The 15,928-nt window shown below is 60.4% G+C and overlaps 1 protein-coding gene across 1 annotated transcript in view; it reads left to right on the top strand.

Annotated features, from left to right (window-relative positions):
- Positions 1-5,438: 5,438 nt before the first annotated feature.
- The window catches only part of CD247 (CD247 molecule), a 59,715-nt gene continuing 49,225 nt past the window's right edge, over positions 5,439-15,928 (top strand). Inside the window, exon 1 of the mRNA XM_045838855.1 lies at positions 5,439-5,633. Within this exon, the coding sequence (XP_045694811.1) occupies positions 5,576-5,633 (58 nt within the window). The 5' untranslated portion in view covers positions 5,439-5,575. The remainder of the gene's footprint in view (positions 5,634-15,928) is intronic.

The following is a 15,928-nucleotide window of genomic DNA, read 5'->3' as shown; positions in this document are numbered from 1 at the left end:
CCCCACCTCCTACAGAAGAGGGACATCCCTGGCTGCTGTCACCCACAAGGGCATGAGTGCCTTGGGGAGGGGGGCGGGGAGCTGGCTGTGGCCCAGAGGGCAAGGCAGGTTCTCCTGAGGGAGAGAAAATGCAAGCAGAGAGAGGGGCTGGCGGAGGAGCCCGGGGCTCCCGAGCACAGGGGGCCGCCTTTGGTGGGAACCGGGGTGGCCTTGGATCTGTGCCGACCGCCCAAGGCCATTGTCTTCGCCGGACCGCAGCCAGCGATCCCAGGTGGCTCCGCCTTCCAGCCCAGGGTCTGGGCAGGTCCGTGGTGGGGCGGGGAAAACCCCTCCTGCACCGGGGCGGGGCTCGGCGAGACCCACGCCGAGACATCCTGGCTCCGCCCTCTTAGCGACACTCAGACCGAGGACACGGGGCGGCCGACGAGGGGATGGCGTTCCTGTAACCCGGCGCATTTTCGGTTTTGCTACTAAAAAGAAAACCAAAACACGTTGCGCAGTGTTGAGCTGGTAGGTCAACATGCTTCAGGGGAATTCCGAATTGTCACCACAGACCCAGGGCTCCGCACCTCGCCGTCTCAGAGGGCCGCTCTCCCCTGAATCCTCTGGGGAGCTCAGGGGGGTGCACCCCAACCCGTGAAACACCACCCTCTCCTTAGTTCTTCCTTCGTATTTATGGTAGGATGTGTGGAGAAGGTGCATGGAAGCTATAACAGGTTTTAAAAATGCATAATCTCCCTGGCCAGTGAAGCTGCTGACATTTCCCGGGTCTCCTTCCAACCTTGGCCTCCGAGGAGGGTTTAGATATCATGACGTTCAACCAGGAGACCGGGCTGCACCCAGAGTGCGCGTCACGCTTCTTTCGCTTCGTCACCAGTGGGTGTCGCTGGAGCCTGTCTGGGCGGCGGCTTACGGCGGCTGCAGAAGGTCTCGTCGGACCCACCTCTCTGGCCTGCGCTCTCGGCCTTGTGCTGGGCACAGAAACGCTCGGCAAAGCTGTTTGAGCAGCAAGAGGAATTCTCGGGCCCTAAAATAATCCTTCAAGACGTGTCTCCCCCCCCACTGCTGCGTGGGCTGTGGCTGCAGCGAGGAGGGGCAGCCTTCGGGCCACAGGGGCCGTTCCTGAATGGCCGTGCTCTCAGCAGTGGGGGGCTTCCAGGGGCCCAGCCTGGGTTTCACCCCGATGCTGCCCCACAGCTGGGGGTCCGGCTCCGCTGTTCAGAATCACGGGGCAGGGGCAGGGGCAGGGGGTGTCGCTGGAGAAGCTCTGCTGACGGCGGGGACACTGGCCAGGCCGAGCCAAGTGCTGCCACCACCCTGTCTGGTGCTTCAACATGTAAGTCACGTCCAAGTTTTCCCTGCTGTGGGAGACAGGACCTTCTCATACGTGGAGTATTGGGTGGGCCAAACAGTCCAGCAAATAAAACACACACTTTTCATTTCCACCAATAATTGTATTGATTTGGGTGTGTGGAGTGTGTCGGCTCTCTCCCACTGTCGGCTTCTAGTGGGCAGAGGCCAGGGGGCTGCTGAACGTCCTCCAGCGTGCGAGACAGCCCCACAGCAGAGAATTATTTGGCCAAAATGTCAACAGGACCAAGAAACTTCACAAACCACTTCTGACACCTTGGATCAGTCACAGCACCTTCTCCACACACTGCACAAAACGTTTTTTGTGTGTTTCAGTTGTGTTTTTACCTTTCTTGAAATAATAAAGCATACTACGCCCAAAATGTTGTTTATTTTATTCTGTCTTCAATATTAAAGTGGCTACACAAGAATTCACCAGTTTTTATGAGTTTTTAAACATGCACGCTGATAGCACAGCCGTCACAATGCAGTCTCACAAAATTGTTTCGGACGACGTTGAAGACAATTCGGCGCTACGAGAGCCGTCGAAGGAAATGGCCGAACGGTTTGCTGGCCGACACGGCATTTTCTGCACCTATGTGTGTTTCCTTAGAGGGATTCCCAGCGGCGGGGAAAGGCTGCTGGCACACGTCACAAACGGCTCTGAAGAATTTCTGTCCCTTGGTCCCGTGAGTGGGCGAGTGTCCCAGACTTGACAGGTGAGAATGGGGTTAACTTGAGGTCACTGGTGACTTTGGACGTCGAAAAACCCAGCACATACTAGCTGCTTTTCTTTCCTTCGCTTCACATATCCGTTGGTAACCTATAATTTGAGTTTCCTCAAAAATAAGAGTTATAGCCCTGGCCGGGCAGCTCAGCTGGTTCGAGCGTCATCCCGACACACCCAGTTTCCAGGTTCGATCCCCAGTCAGGGCACACACCAGGATCAACCAATGGCCCTGGCTGGCGTAGCTCAGTGGATTGAGCTCGGGCTGCGAACCAAAACATCGCAGGTTCGATTCCCAGTCAGGGCACATGCCTGGGTTGCAGGCCACAGCCCCCAGCAACCACACATTGATGTTTCTCTCTCTCTCTCTTTCTCCCTCCCTCCCCTCTCTAAAAATAAGTAAATAAAATCTTAAAAAAAAAAAAAAGAGTTGCTGGTTCCATTCCCAGTGAGGGCACAGGCCTGGGTTGCAGGCTCGGTCCCCAGTAGGGGGCGTGCGAGAGGCGACCACACGTGGATGTTTCCCTCCCTCTCCTTCTCCTTCCCTTCCCCCTCTCTAAAAATAAATAAATAAAATCTTAAAATCGACCAATGAGTAAGTGGAACGGTGTTTCTCTCCACTCCCCTACCCGTCTCTCTAAAACCAACCAATAAAAATTTTTTAAATGTTATAATTGTTGGGGGACTTAATTTTATAAAGCGTGCTCGTACATTACTCTCCTCACTCCAGGAAGGAGGTGGGGCCCCCAGACGGCCCCCAGACGGCCCCCAGATGGGTTGGGGGTTCACAGACGGTGCGGTGGACCTGGTTCCTAACTCTGACTCTGTCCCCGAGAACGCAGGGACCACCCGAGAGCTTCAGTGGCCCCCCGGGGCCTTGGGAGAGGGGTCTGGCCCCTCCTGTCCACAGGGTGGGGGGTAGACGGCAGTAAGGAAGTTTCTGGACCCGTGTTCACAGAGCCCCAGACCGTGAGCAGCTCGGGGGGCAGCCCCAAGCAGGAGACAGGGGGCAGGGCACCCCCCACCCCCGTCTTGTGCGGCTCGCCCAGGATTCCAGGTCCGGGGAGAAAGCTGCCACCAGGCAGATGGATGGACGGACGGACAGCCTCACTGAGACAGAAGAACCAACACAAACGACGCGGTGGTGTCAGCAACGTGTCTCGAGAAGACGCCCCTTGTTCCTGGCCCACCCTCAGCAGCGACAAACTTGGCATTCATCCAGGGTCAAAGTGCCTTTGTGGGACCCCAGCACCATAGGTCAAGGGGCGCAGGACGAGTCTTGTGCACCAGCTAGTGGGGGGACGAGCACAGACCTCAGGCCGGGCTGGGGACCCTGCGGTGGCCGGAGCCAGCTCCAGCCCCTCTCAGCCAGGGTCCTGGGGCCTCTGGGAACCCCTCGCATCCACGCCCAGGTGCGGGGTGCGGGGGAGTCGGGAGGTGGGAGGTGGGAGCAGTCCCAGCATCCCACTGGGACGAGAGGTCAGAGCGCTGGAGCTTCGGAGCGGGGAGAGGGGCAGCCCGAGTTTCCTGCGGCGCCCTCGCCCGGGCACACACACAGCTGAGGCCCAGAGCGCCCTTCCCGGCCCGGGGCACACAGCCTCGTCCGGTTGGAAGGCCTAGCGATGCTTCCTTTTCCCATTTTTTAAAGATTTCATTTATTTATTTTTAGAGAGGGAAGGGAGGGAGAAAGAGAGAGAAAGAGAGAGAGAGAGAGAGAAACACCCACGTGCGGTTGCTGGGGGCCGTGGCCTGCAACCCAGGCATGTGCCCTGACTGGGAATCGAACCTGCGACACTTTGGTTCGCAGCCCTCGCTCAATCCACTGAGCTATGCCAGCCAGGGCTTCTTCCTGTTCCCCTTTCTATGGAGGAGCCCCATTCCGCTGTCTGGAGAGACTCCCTTCCTCGGGTGCTGGGTGTTCGGGCTGTTCCCAGTCTGGGGCCGTCAGGAACGCCGCCGCCACGCGCATCCGTGTACGAGGTCTGGGGGACACACGCCTGCAGTGCTCTCGGCTGCAGGCCTCAGAGGGGGCTGCTGGGTCCCGTGACCCTCCGCTCAGGTGCGTGAGGAAACGCCGAACTGCCCCGGGGGGGGTGGGGGGGGCTCCGCCGCGGCCCCGGCCCACCAGCGAGGCGCGAGCTCCGTCTCTTCCTTCCTCGCCGACACCGGCCTCTGCTCTGGGGGAGCCGCCGCCGCTGCAGCGCCTGCGTGCTGCCAGCCCCCTGCGGCTCTCGTTGGCGTTGCCCTGACGGCCGACGGCGCGGAGCCTCTTTTCCTGTGCTTTTCGGCTCTTCGCGCGTCTTTGGGGAAATGCCTGTTCAGATCTCTGGCTGTTTTTTTGTGTGTGTGGGGTTATTTTTTTTCCTGTTGAGCTGTAGGAGTTACTCGTGTCCTCTGAATGCTGCATCCTTATCAGTGCGTGATCTGCCGGCATTTTCTCCCAGCTACAGATCACCTTTGCAGCTTCTCGATGGGCGGCCTTCGTATTTAAAAGTTTTAAAAATTTCCATCAAGTCCGATGTGACTATTTTTTCTTTGATTGTTGCCCTTTGGGTGTCCCGCCTGTTACTATATATATATTTTTTATGGTAACGTTGAAATTGCCTTACCTTGTTCTAAAGCGTTTGCAGGCATTTTTAGAGGGGCGGGTTGATTAAATCAGGGAGAATTGTGCTCTTATTTTTAGGGGGAAATTTTTATCCAGGACCCGGCTGTCTTCCGTTGTTCAGAAATGTTTCCCGTACTGTGGAGGGATGTTTTGAAGTTGGTGACACATGGATTTTGTACTTTTTATTAAGTTTATCCCCCGGTATTTATCGTTTTTATTGTTGGACACGATGCCAGTGCTTAAATGCTGACAAGTAACAGAAGGGTCTGACATCGGATTTCCAGCCACCCTGAGGTTCAAGTTCAGGTCAAGTCCAGGACTGCAGGCGGAGATCGGCTCCGACAGTTTGCTTTTTGGATCGGGGCACCGACGTCCGGAGGTGCCGCTGCCACGCTCAAGGCCACGCAGCCAGCAGGTAGCGGAGACGGCCTGGGGTCACCCGTCCCTGCGCTCCGCCTGACCGAACCAGGGCCCTGCCGTCTCCCGGCCCCCCCCCCCATAAACACCCGAGTCCAGGGACACAGCAAGCGCCCGGACCCGCGCCGCTGGGGGCTGCGTTTGCCTGGGGACCGATGCCGCCCGTCCAGGGAGGCATTCGGCAAACTGGACCCCAGAGTCAGGGGCGGGCGCAGGAGAGGGAGGCGGCGGTGAGAGGGGAGGAAAGCAAACTGCAGGCAGGCAGGCTGGGGGGCGGACACACCCCAAACCCTCAAACCTCCGGAGCTTCCTGCCTGCCAGCGGGAGGGGGTGTGAAGTCGGGCCTGCCGGCTGCCACTCTAACCCTCGCAAGGCCCCGCGTCCCCACTTCCTGCGGAGGCCGCGCCGAGCACACACTCCCCGTCTCGCCCTCGTCCCGGCTCGCCGGCCGTCCTCCGGGGGGAAAGGACACCATGAAGTGGGGGGTGCTCGTCCTCGCGGCCCTCCTGCAGGCTCAGGTCCCAGCGGCAGGTAAGGCGGCGGCGGTGGCGAGGGCCTGGGAGGAACTCTCCGTGCCCGTGGCGGGGGTGTGGGGGGGCGTGGGGGGCCGGCGAGGACCCGTGTCTGCTCCTCCGAACCCCGTCCCTGTACCGGCGACGGGCAGCCGGGCGGGTGGGGTCCGGCTCCCGCCCATCTTCGTAGACGGCGGGGCGTCAGCTCAGGGGCAGCAGCTTTGGACACGCTCCCTCGGAGTGTGGACGTTTCCAGTGGCCGGGGCGGGCGGGGGGGGACGGGGGAGGACAGGGTGGCGGACGCAGGTGGGCACCCGGGACGGGCCCGGGCTGGACAGGAGCCGGGCGGGATCGCAACATGTCAGCCGGGCCGGGTTTCGTGCTGCGTGCAACGTTGCTCTGGTTCCGCGTCCCCTTCTCCTCCCCACCCCACCCCACCCCTGGCTCCGTCGCCGGGTCCCCCTCCTCCTTCCTTCGCCAACAGCGAACACTTCACACGTCGGTCAGGCAAGGTCGTGGCTGTGGCCCTGGTGGGCCTGAAACCCCTCGCTGGGCCGGGGACCGAGTGGGGTTAGCGAAGGAGGGACGTGGCCTCCGTGTGTGTGTGTGTGGTGGGGCGGGGGGTGGTTCGTGTCTAGGCTCAGCTCCGTGCTAGCCCCATGGCCGGCGCTGCCCTGTGACTCACTGTCCCAGGCTCAGGGCCGCCCACCCCCACGCAGGCGGCTCCCCACCCGAGGCCACACAGCCTGGCGTGCTGCCGGAACACAGGGGGACCGAGCAGAGGATGTGACTTGTCACGTTACCGCCGTGAGTGACAGGCCAGCGAGAACCCTTGCTCCTTGCCTCCTTCCAGTTCGTGGAGGGACCTGTTCCAGAACCTTCCCCCACTCCCAGCCCCGTGATGAGGAGGAGACAGCGTGGGCCGTCCCGGGGGGCTGGTGCCGTGCATCTTATCAGGAACGGGACAGGCTGTGTTTGGGTCTAAAGAAACGGGAGGGTTGTCCCAAATGCCCTCTCTCACCTCCCTGTGGGATGGCGGTGGCAGGCAGGCAGGAGGCCCCCGGCACTTCCGCTCCACCCCGGGGACCTGGTGCAGGCCGGGCCCGGGGCCTGGGGTTTCACGGTCTGAGTGCCTGCGGGTTATCTGCAGCCTCACCCCTGTGTTCTCAGAAAGGCCTGGCTGGGCAGGACTCACCCGGGGCTGTGGGCGCAGAGGTCAGCGCCAGCCCGGAGCGGCCCTCCTGGTGGGCAGGGGACGAGAGGACCCACGACGCCTAGCAGCTGGGAAGTCAGTGGGTGCAGGCCCAGGGCCTCGGGCGCAGGGGACGGCCCTCGGGAGCTGAGTCACTGTGGGGCCTTTCCTCACGGGCCCACTGAGGACAAGGCCGGGGCAAAGTGGGCTCAGACGGGACAAAGGGAAGCTACGTGAGTGCTGGCCGCCTCCAGGCATGGGGGATAAAGCCCGCCCCGCAGACAAGCCGGGCTGCGGCCTCTGGAGCGGCAGGAGCCGCTGGCATTGATCTCGCCCCGACTCCGGCCGGTGTGCAGGGGGGACCTTCAGCTCCTTAGAGACACAGCTCAGGGACACATGTTTTTTCAGGGTGCTCGCCCCACTGCGGTGAGGGGACGGGAAGCCCTGGCGCCCAGGGCCCTGAGCGCCCCGTGCTGCCCCACACCCTCCGCCATGGTCCCCGGAGGGCAGGCCGCCGGTGCCATTAGGCGTCAGGTTTCTCTCTTCTCTTGCTCAGTGCGGTTCCTCGCCCCCAACCCTTCACAGCAGCGACCTTTCACGGAGCCGTTTCAATCCGCATGCACTTGGAAGCCCCTGGGTCGCTAGGGTCCAGGCAGAGAATGACCTCCCGTGTCTGTCTGCATGAGGGGTCTCCCTGGGTGGAGGGCCGCCAGGCGGTCCCCGTCCCCGGGCCCCGAGGCCGGCGGGGGCTGGGATGACGGGCCCAGCGCCAGGTGCCGCCGTTTGCCCGCAGAGCCCTCAGCTGCTCGGTGCCCCTGACTCCCCGCCCCACAGCCGCCCGTGTCCTTTGCCAGGCGAGGACAGGCAGCTGTGACACAAAGCCTCAGGAAACGCAGGCTCCCCGGCTTGCGGCCGGCTCTGCTTTTGCAGGGGCAGCTGGAAGTGGTTGCTGGGGAGAGTCAGGCCCACGGCCGTGCTGTCGCTGTCCCGGCTGCGCAGCCTCGGGCAAGTTACTTAACCTCTCTGGGCCTCCGTTTCCCCACCTCTCGAGGAGGGTAGCTTTCCCTGCAGAACTGCGGACTGAGAAGTGACCGTGACATGCCTGATAACACGCTGGGCAGCCCGTCAGTGGTCACTGCACCAATGACCACAACGGTCACCTCTTGGCCTGTTTCCTTGTTCTCCGTGCCTGGGAACAGGAAACGGAAGCCCACGGCTGGGGTGGCTAATCTGCTCTCGGCGGGGTGGCAAGGCCGCTCAGCACTTTCTCCACCCCCTTCCGTGGATTCCGAGTACGCCCCTGGCGGCAGAGGACCCTGGTGGGCTCCGGCCCGGCCCGGCCGAGAGCCCGGGGCCACAGCGTCGGCCGGTCCCCGGACGGCCTCCCAGGTTTGCTCTTTAAGCCCCCCACTCTGGAGGGGATGCACCCCACCGCGTGAAGTGAAAACACACCTGGACGATGTACGCCATCAGTGGTTAGCTCGAGGGTGGACAGGACAGACAAAGCCCCCCCCCCGCCCCCCAGCCACCACGGGTCAGGGCGGCCCCCAGGATTTGGGGCTGGGACTGGTGTGCGTGCCGTTTGCCCGGAGATGCGAACTTGCGGAACAGCAGGTCCCTGTGGAAACCTGGAGCTGGACGGGAGGGCCGCCTCTAAGCGGTGCCGGGACCGGTGCTCCGTCCGTCGACGGCGTTCTGGCCGATGGCTTACTTCCACCTGCAGCCCCCGGCTCTGCTGGTGGAGGCGGGGGGCTCCGCTTCCTGAAGGGCCTCTGGTGTGTGTATGGCCACGTCGTTTCCGCCTTTGCCTTTGTCCTCAAAAAGTAGATGAATGTGTATCGGTCGCTCCCTTGCACCGTCGAGCCCCGGGCGTGGCGTCTGGTGCTGGGGTCGGAAGGCTCTTCCGGGGCCGGTGCTTCTCCAGGCCAACGTGATGCAGGCAATCCACCGGAGCAAACCTCCGGTCAGTTTGGTTAGAAAATGACCAAACTGCTCGCTGGACCCGTTCGCTGAGACCCGACGGGCATTGAGTCCCGGCTGGGGCTCAGCCGTTTCTCCCGGCCTGGAACCCCGAGGGCACGCATGCACACGCTCCCTGGGGACCCAGCCGCCCCAGCCTCCTCGCTGGCTCCTGCGTGCACCCCAGCCCTTGGGCCGGCGCCCGGGGCGGGGTCCCCGAGCAGTAAAGGCAGGAGGAAACCTAGACGTGTCCATCACATCAACTTCATTATAACGGCTTACTGGGGAGGAGGGTCGGTTGGAGGGGCCGTGCTGGGACCTTTTCTCTAGAGCACAGGGGGGCGGGCCAACCAGGTTGTTTTCGTGCGAGAAATGGAACTGCTGGGGGAGACAGAGCGGCGCGCCTGGGCAGAGGGATTCGGAATCCTCGTCAGGATTGTTCACGGTAGAATCTGCTGCTGTTAACATTTTTTGGGCAGATCGTGTGCAGTTCCCTGCGTCCGTGTGTTTGGGGCCTATGAAAATGGTAATTTCACATGATGCACAACCGATGCATCTCCAAAACAAATAAATGAGGCCAGGCGCTCCTTCCTCGGACTTGGCTTCGACACGGGGGCCCCACAGAAGAGAAGGAAGGCCAGCATCGTTGGAGAGAGCCGGTTAATGCACTAAAAAGCTAGTGGAGGGAACCCAGGGGAAAAATGAGAGTTTGTGGATTATAGTATAAGTCACATTACTTAGGTTTATCCGATTGCCCAATTGCCTCAAAATATGAGGGGAAAAAAACCCCATCATATGCAGTTTGGTCTAGGTTACTAAATAAATGTTCCACATAGCTATTACCTTGTGTGTGCGTGTGTGTGTGTGTGTGTCCATTTGAAGTATTTTAACAAAAATACCATAAAACTATTAGAGGAAGTTACAAAATTTTAAAAAGCCATAACCCTACCAGGCTAGTAAAAAGTGAAACATTTTACTTTCATTTCTTTGTGTTCCATTCCAATATTTTTTAACAACTGAATACACGTCTTTATGCAGGTGCTGTTATAAAAGTGGTTTCACGTGCTTGTTAAAAAATTCTATTATGCTTTTTTCATGCTCGGCCCTCCTGACCGCTTTTCGTCGCCCTGTAAACGTCCACAGTTCACGCACCGCGTTTCTCCGCTGCTTCCTCGTCGCTGGGCGTGCGGGCTGGTTTCTGAGTTTTGTTATCGTAGCTAATCCTGCAAGAACAGCTTTGTGGACGCAGCTTTAAACATTTCTTTTCGGTTACTCCTCGGGGAGTAACCGAGCTAATTTTTCCGGGACTCCTGAGGGAAAGGTCGAATTCAGAGAACATTCCACAGGGCATGTCGGGCTACGGAGGCAAGCAATCCCGTGGAGGGAAGAGAGTTTGTTTTCTTTCCTCTGTGCCCGTCCAGGCGCATTTCTGTCCTCCCCAGAGCAGGGGGACCTGGGCCCAAGGCCTGGTTTGTCCCCAGGCGGTCACTGCCACCCATTATCCCCCCTTCAGAGCCTCTGTCGGGGGTGGCCACGCTGTGTGGCTCAGGGGAGTGTCGTGGGCTGGAGACACTGTGGGACGTGCCTCCATTACCACGTGTGCCTCAGTTTCCCTCCCTGCAGGAGAGACAGCCTGTCACTTCCCCCGTGCAGTAACGGCAGAGCCCCTGCCCTGAGCTGCCTCCTTTTCCTTCCCTGTCGCTCAGGTGCTGTGTGAGTGTGGCCAGAACCCCTCTGGCCTGTGGTCTCCTCACCTGGGAGCAGACAGAGGAGAGGGTCGAATGTCCCTTTCAGCCGCCAGATGACCGGGGACGGCCTGGCAGTGGCAAAGGTTTAAGGACGTTTAGCACCCTAGCCCCCGACCCTCTGGTGCTGGCTGGCCTGCAGCCTGAACCTCCTTCTTTTCTGTAACTCTCTCTCTCTCTCTCTCTCTCTCTCTCTCTCTCTCTATATATATATATATATATATATATATATATATATATATATATATATATATTTAAAGATTTTATTTATTTATTTTTAGAGAGGGAAGGGAGGGAGAAAGAGAGAGAGAGAGAAACATCAATGTGCGGTTGCTGGGGGTCATGGCCTGCAATCCAGCCATGTACCCTGACTGGGAATCGAACCTGGGACACTTTGGTTCCCAGCCCGCGCTCAATCCACTGAGCTACGCCAGCCAGGGCTCTCTCTATATTTTTAATCTGGATTTTCACCTGATCACAACGGTTTCCCCAGTGTCCGGCGGGAGCCTCTGTTGGGAAAGACGCAGAGGCAAAGCCCACCTTCTCTGCGTGCGCTTCTTTGCTGTGTGCTCCTGCCGGCCACAGATTCGCCGAGGCCCCGGGGACCTGAAGGCAGGTCTGGCTCAGGGAGAGGGCCCCTGCGGTCGGAGGCAGCCCCCTCGCCACAGCAGAGACGCCGTCCCCCTCGCCAGCCTGTGAGGGCCCGAGCCGCTCAGCAAGGACGGGTCAGGTTCACGGGGTGGAAAGTCAGCAGAGAGCCGTGGAACCAGGACCAGCGCCCGCCCCGTCCAGCCTCTTGTCCTCTGGGCGCGGCCACGGTCTCTGCTCTCCAGGTGCTGCCGCCACCCTTGAGGACGGGCCCGTCCTCCTGTGAGCAGCGAGCGGCGAGGTCTCGGGATTCTCCTCCTGTGAGCGCAGGAGAGGGGCCTCTGAGGTCTGGTGACGCGCCAGGGAGGGGAGCGCGGCCCCCAGCCGGGCCCCCCGTCTCTCGTTCGGGGTGCCCTCGCGTCCTCCGTGCCGGCTCCCCGCCCCGTCTGGCAGCCTGCGGGACCGCACACCCGGTGACTGAGCTCTGAAGCAGACTTCTGAAGGCACCCGCTCCGTGAGCTCCGGGCACTGCTTTCCGCTCCGTGTTTAAAGGGAGAAACGCCAGCGTTCGTGCTGAACACCCTCACTGAACCTGAGCGGGCATCTTCTGCTGAGCGCGAGACTCTCTCTCGGCTGTGAGCGTGCGGTTGTTTTTCTCTGGCACGTCGTCACAGTTCTGCCCTCAGGTTTCCCCTTGAACCTGGTAAAAATCCGTATTTTCTGCTTTGCTCTTCATAACTCTGTCTGTTTTGGAGCTTTTTCTGTTTGCCGCTCGACCTGTTTCCATGAGCGAGGGCCACCCCACCACTTCCACTTTCTGCCTGGGTGGAAATTACATGTGTCAATCGAGATGAATTCTACGTCAGAGGCTCTGGTCCTGAATAACAGTCTGTGATTGACCTGTTCGACGGGAGCGAGTCTTCCCACGGGGCGGAAGGCTGCACACGAGCGAGGTTCTCTGGAAGAGCGGAGGACCCCCGCGGAGGGACGGATGGCTGTAATCCCGTCCCAGGGTGCCCGGCAGTTTCAGCCCGGCGCCCACTCACGCCTGCCTGGGCCGAGCTCGGGGGGCACAAGCCCACGCTGCAGACCGGAGCGACGTGAGCCGAGGCAGCAGGCCTGCAGCTGAGGAAGCACAGGAAGCGTCCGAGAGCCAGGTGCAGGGTGGGGCCACGGAGGCTTACAGTTGTTCGGCTGGATCTCACACCATAATTCGCCGAGAACACAAGAGCGAGCTGTGTCTCGCATACTCGCGGCTGTAATCCTACCTTTGCCCCACCCTGTCTGTGCCCGCGTGTGACTTAGTGCGGCCACCCCCAGAGCTGGTGTGTGTGGGGGCGGGGCGCAGGGGAAAGGGGATGGTAGGGGGCTTTTGTGGGACATCGGTGGGGGACATCGGTGGGGGCACTGGCTTGTTTGTAAGGGCGTCACCTTCGTGAGACCTTGGGGCTGGGGGTGACCGGCATGCCGACTGACACCCCACTGAGAGTAAAACACACCCCTTGGTCTCCATGGCTGCAGATGTTAGGGCGTCTGCTGCACGGTGCCACGCTGGCCACTCACGCCCCGTGGCACCGTGCTGGCTCTAAGACGTGACCTGAGCAGTCGTCCTGAGGTAGCACGTCCTTTGTCCTGGAAGGAGGCGGCCCAGCCAGGGGGTCCCGTCGTGGGAAGAGCTGGTGCTCAGTCCGTCCCGTGGGTTCCAGCTCAGGGTGGGCGCTGGCAAACAGGTGTCAGTGTGTGTGCCTGTGTGCTCTGAAGGGGGTGCAGGTGTCTGTGCCCCAGTGTGCACATCCCAGTGTGCTCTGCTGTGTGTGTGTGTGCGCTCTGGTGAGCTCTGCTGTGTATGCACGTCCCGGTGTGCTCTGCTCTGCTGTGTGTGTGTGCTCTGGTGTGCTCTGTGTGTGTGCATGTCTGGTGTGGTCTGCTGTGTGTGCATGTCTGGTGTGCTCTGCGTGTGCATGCACTGGTGTGCCTGGTGCACGCGTGCACGCGCCTGTGTGCCAGGCGGCACGCCCAGCACCTGCAGGTCCGTGTCTCTGTGCACCGGCGAGGGAGTGTGTGTGTCACAGGAGGTTGGCAGCCGCAGCTGCTCTAGAGCCGGAAGGGCAGACGCTGCTTCAACGCAGAGCAGGCAACCTGGGTAGGTGCACAGTGGGGCCGAGATGTCCCTGGGCACCTTCCAGGGACTCTGTGTGGAAGGTGGATGGGAAAACCTCCGTCCGAATCCAGCCTCCAGCGCCCGGGGAGGGGGCGCACCTCTCCAACAGCCTCGGAGGACTGCTCGTGCCGGGAGGCCCGGCCCCCTCAGAGCCCCCACACCTCAAGCGAGCGGGTGTCCTCCCTCCTTTGCACCTTCCTTCCTCCCCGTCCCCTCCAGCTAAGGTCTGACTCTGAACCCACCCCCCAGTGGAAACCCTGCCCGGCCCTCGGATTCGAGCCCAGAGGTGCGGGGATCTCCCGGGGCCATGGTTGACATGGTTAGCAGGGGTTCGGTGACACGAGGCGGTGGAAAATGGTTGTTCTCGGAATTCAGGCCTAAAAACCCAACACAAACAGTTCCCTACCGGGGACCTTCTTCTGATGGGGCCCAGCTGGCACATAAGCAGCCTCGGGGACCCCACCCCTCAGCAGAAAACATGACCGGCCCCCCACATCCCCACGGTGGCCAGCCTGTGAGTTTTGACTGACTCAGTCAAAAAAGAAACTGGGTGTGTTTCCTTCCCTCTGCCCTCGGAACAGACTGGCAAGCAACCTGCTCTTGCGGCTCCTGGTGACCTACTTGGGCCATCGAGTTGGTGCGGCCAGACCAGAGTTGTTTTAATGTCTGATTATTCAGAGCATCCGGTCAGCCGCTCAGCTCGCCAGTGAGTCAATTTGAACCCGGCACCACTGAGCGCCCCAAGGCAGAAGGCCACTCTGCCGGAGGTCGGCCCCCCGGCCTGCGGGCCGGGCCAGCGTCTCGGGCGTCCTGTGATCATCTAGTGCCAGTGAAGTCTCAGAAATCCTCCCTGGTCCCGGAGGTCGCGTCCTTGGGTTTTAGGAAAAAGTCTTATTTTGCTCCTCTGTGGTCCGGTTTAATTTTCGTCATTTTTGGAGCCTGTGCTGATTTCCACGCTGGGTTTAGCAGCAAAGGAGTGTGTAACACAGTGTGTAATGGGAGCAAGCCACCCAGCCCTGTTTTGTGTTAGGCCAGAGAGCCGCAGAAATCCACCCCCCGCACCCCTTTGATTTCCGAGGATTAAACAGACATTTTTGTCTTTTCCCCCACTCAACGGTGGGCGCTTCAAAGCCCAGACCCCTGTGAAATACACAAATGCTCTCTGGACAAAATGAGTCCCGTCCGTGTCGTTGGATGGAGGCGGGAACAATAAAGATGGAGCCACAAAAGGCTGGCCAAGAGGATTATTCTTTTTCTTCCTATTAAGTGTGGAGGCTTCAAAAGAGCAGCTCGGAAAGTCAGATAATCGTGCGGCTCGTCCACCCATCCCCCCGCCGACCTGGCCTGTGAAATCCTCTTTGAAAACGTGGCCGGCCCCCACCTGCCCGCCGCAGACGTTGTATTGTTCCGCGTCCCCATCCACGATCCCACGAGGGCAGGGCGGCGGCTCGGAAGCAAATCCCTCCCCTTTCAGCAGCGCGCCCTGCCCGCTCCTCCTGGGGGGCGGGGGGACAAGGGGGGCGAGCCTGACTTTCAAAGCGTTGTAATCTCCTCTCGGAGAGGGACCAGAAGTGGACCGAGAACGGAGTTCTAATCGCGGGCCCTCGCCCTCCAAGGGGGCCCACGGGGAGGGCGAGGAAGGGGGCGGTCGGGAGAGCGGTTTGGAGCTGTGCGGCCGTGCTCCGACCTGGTTTTGGAAGAAAAGCGCCTCTGCTGGTTTCTAGCTCCGGCCCTGAATGCAGAGTCTCGGGCGTCAGGCTGCCCTGAGCCCTGGTTTGGTTCCAGGCCATGGGGCCCCCAGAAAAGTCCCACTGGCCCTTTCGGCGGGTGCAGAATGGCTCGAGAGATAGAGAGAGGACCTGGCTGTGCAAGCATTTCTTCAGTCGGGGTTGAATGTTTCCTGGCAGCTTGCAAGCCTGGAGTGATCTCAACTTAAAAAAAAAAAAAAGAAGAAGAAGAAATCTAACCTCCAAATTGGTGTCTCCGGTGGAGCGTGGAGCGGCCACCCCAGGGAGGCGGTGCTGTGTGCAGGCCCTCTCCACGGTCCCGGGGTCCCCCGTGGGGGTCCCTCAACCCCGGGGGGGGCGTCTTCCTCCGTCAAGTCCGGCCCTGCACCGTCACCTCTCTCCCCCGTCACCTCTGTTCCCTTGTGTTTGAAGGTTTAGAAAGAATCCTTTCAGAGGGAATATACCAGTTGCATTTAACGGCCTTTGGAGTTACGCAAATTCAAAACAATACGATATAAAAAATTAGCAGGGTCCCAATCCACGTGCCCTGTTTAAAATTCGGGGGCTGTTATTGCACGCTCATTGCTGCGACACACTAGCCTGGGGTGTGCCAGGTCGTTGGACCCGCACCTCTCGGCCCGTGTGCCGGGCTGGTCCTCACCCGAGGCCGCGGTGTCCCCCCTGATTAGCTGGGGTGGTGGGGGCTGGGGGTACTGCCAGCGAATTTCACCTCCAGTGACGAGAGTAGGAGATAGGGCCCCTCTGGGGGGATTCTCTCTGATCGGAGCGGGGCTGGCCCCACGGGACAGAATCACAGGCCTTTGGGCCGGAGAGGGCAGGTACAGCTCCAAACTCCACTCCAGGTTTTACCAGGGACCAAGTGCTGGTCCCTGACCCCAGTCGACCCACCTCCCAATGGCACATGGCACTTGGCAAGCAGGG

Source organism: Phyllostomus hastatus, unplaced genomic scaffold (genome assembly GCF_019186645.2).
Source record: "Phyllostomus hastatus isolate PE091 unplaced genomic scaffold, TTU_PhHast_1.1 phas_contig_283, whole genome shotgun sequence".
NCBI classification, from domain to species: domain Eukaryota; kingdom Metazoa; phylum Chordata; class Mammalia; order Chiroptera; family Phyllostomidae; genus Phyllostomus; species Phyllostomus hastatus.
The sequence above is the reverse complement of the archived record's forward strand: the minus strand, read 5'-3'. Positions and strand labels throughout refer to the sequence as shown.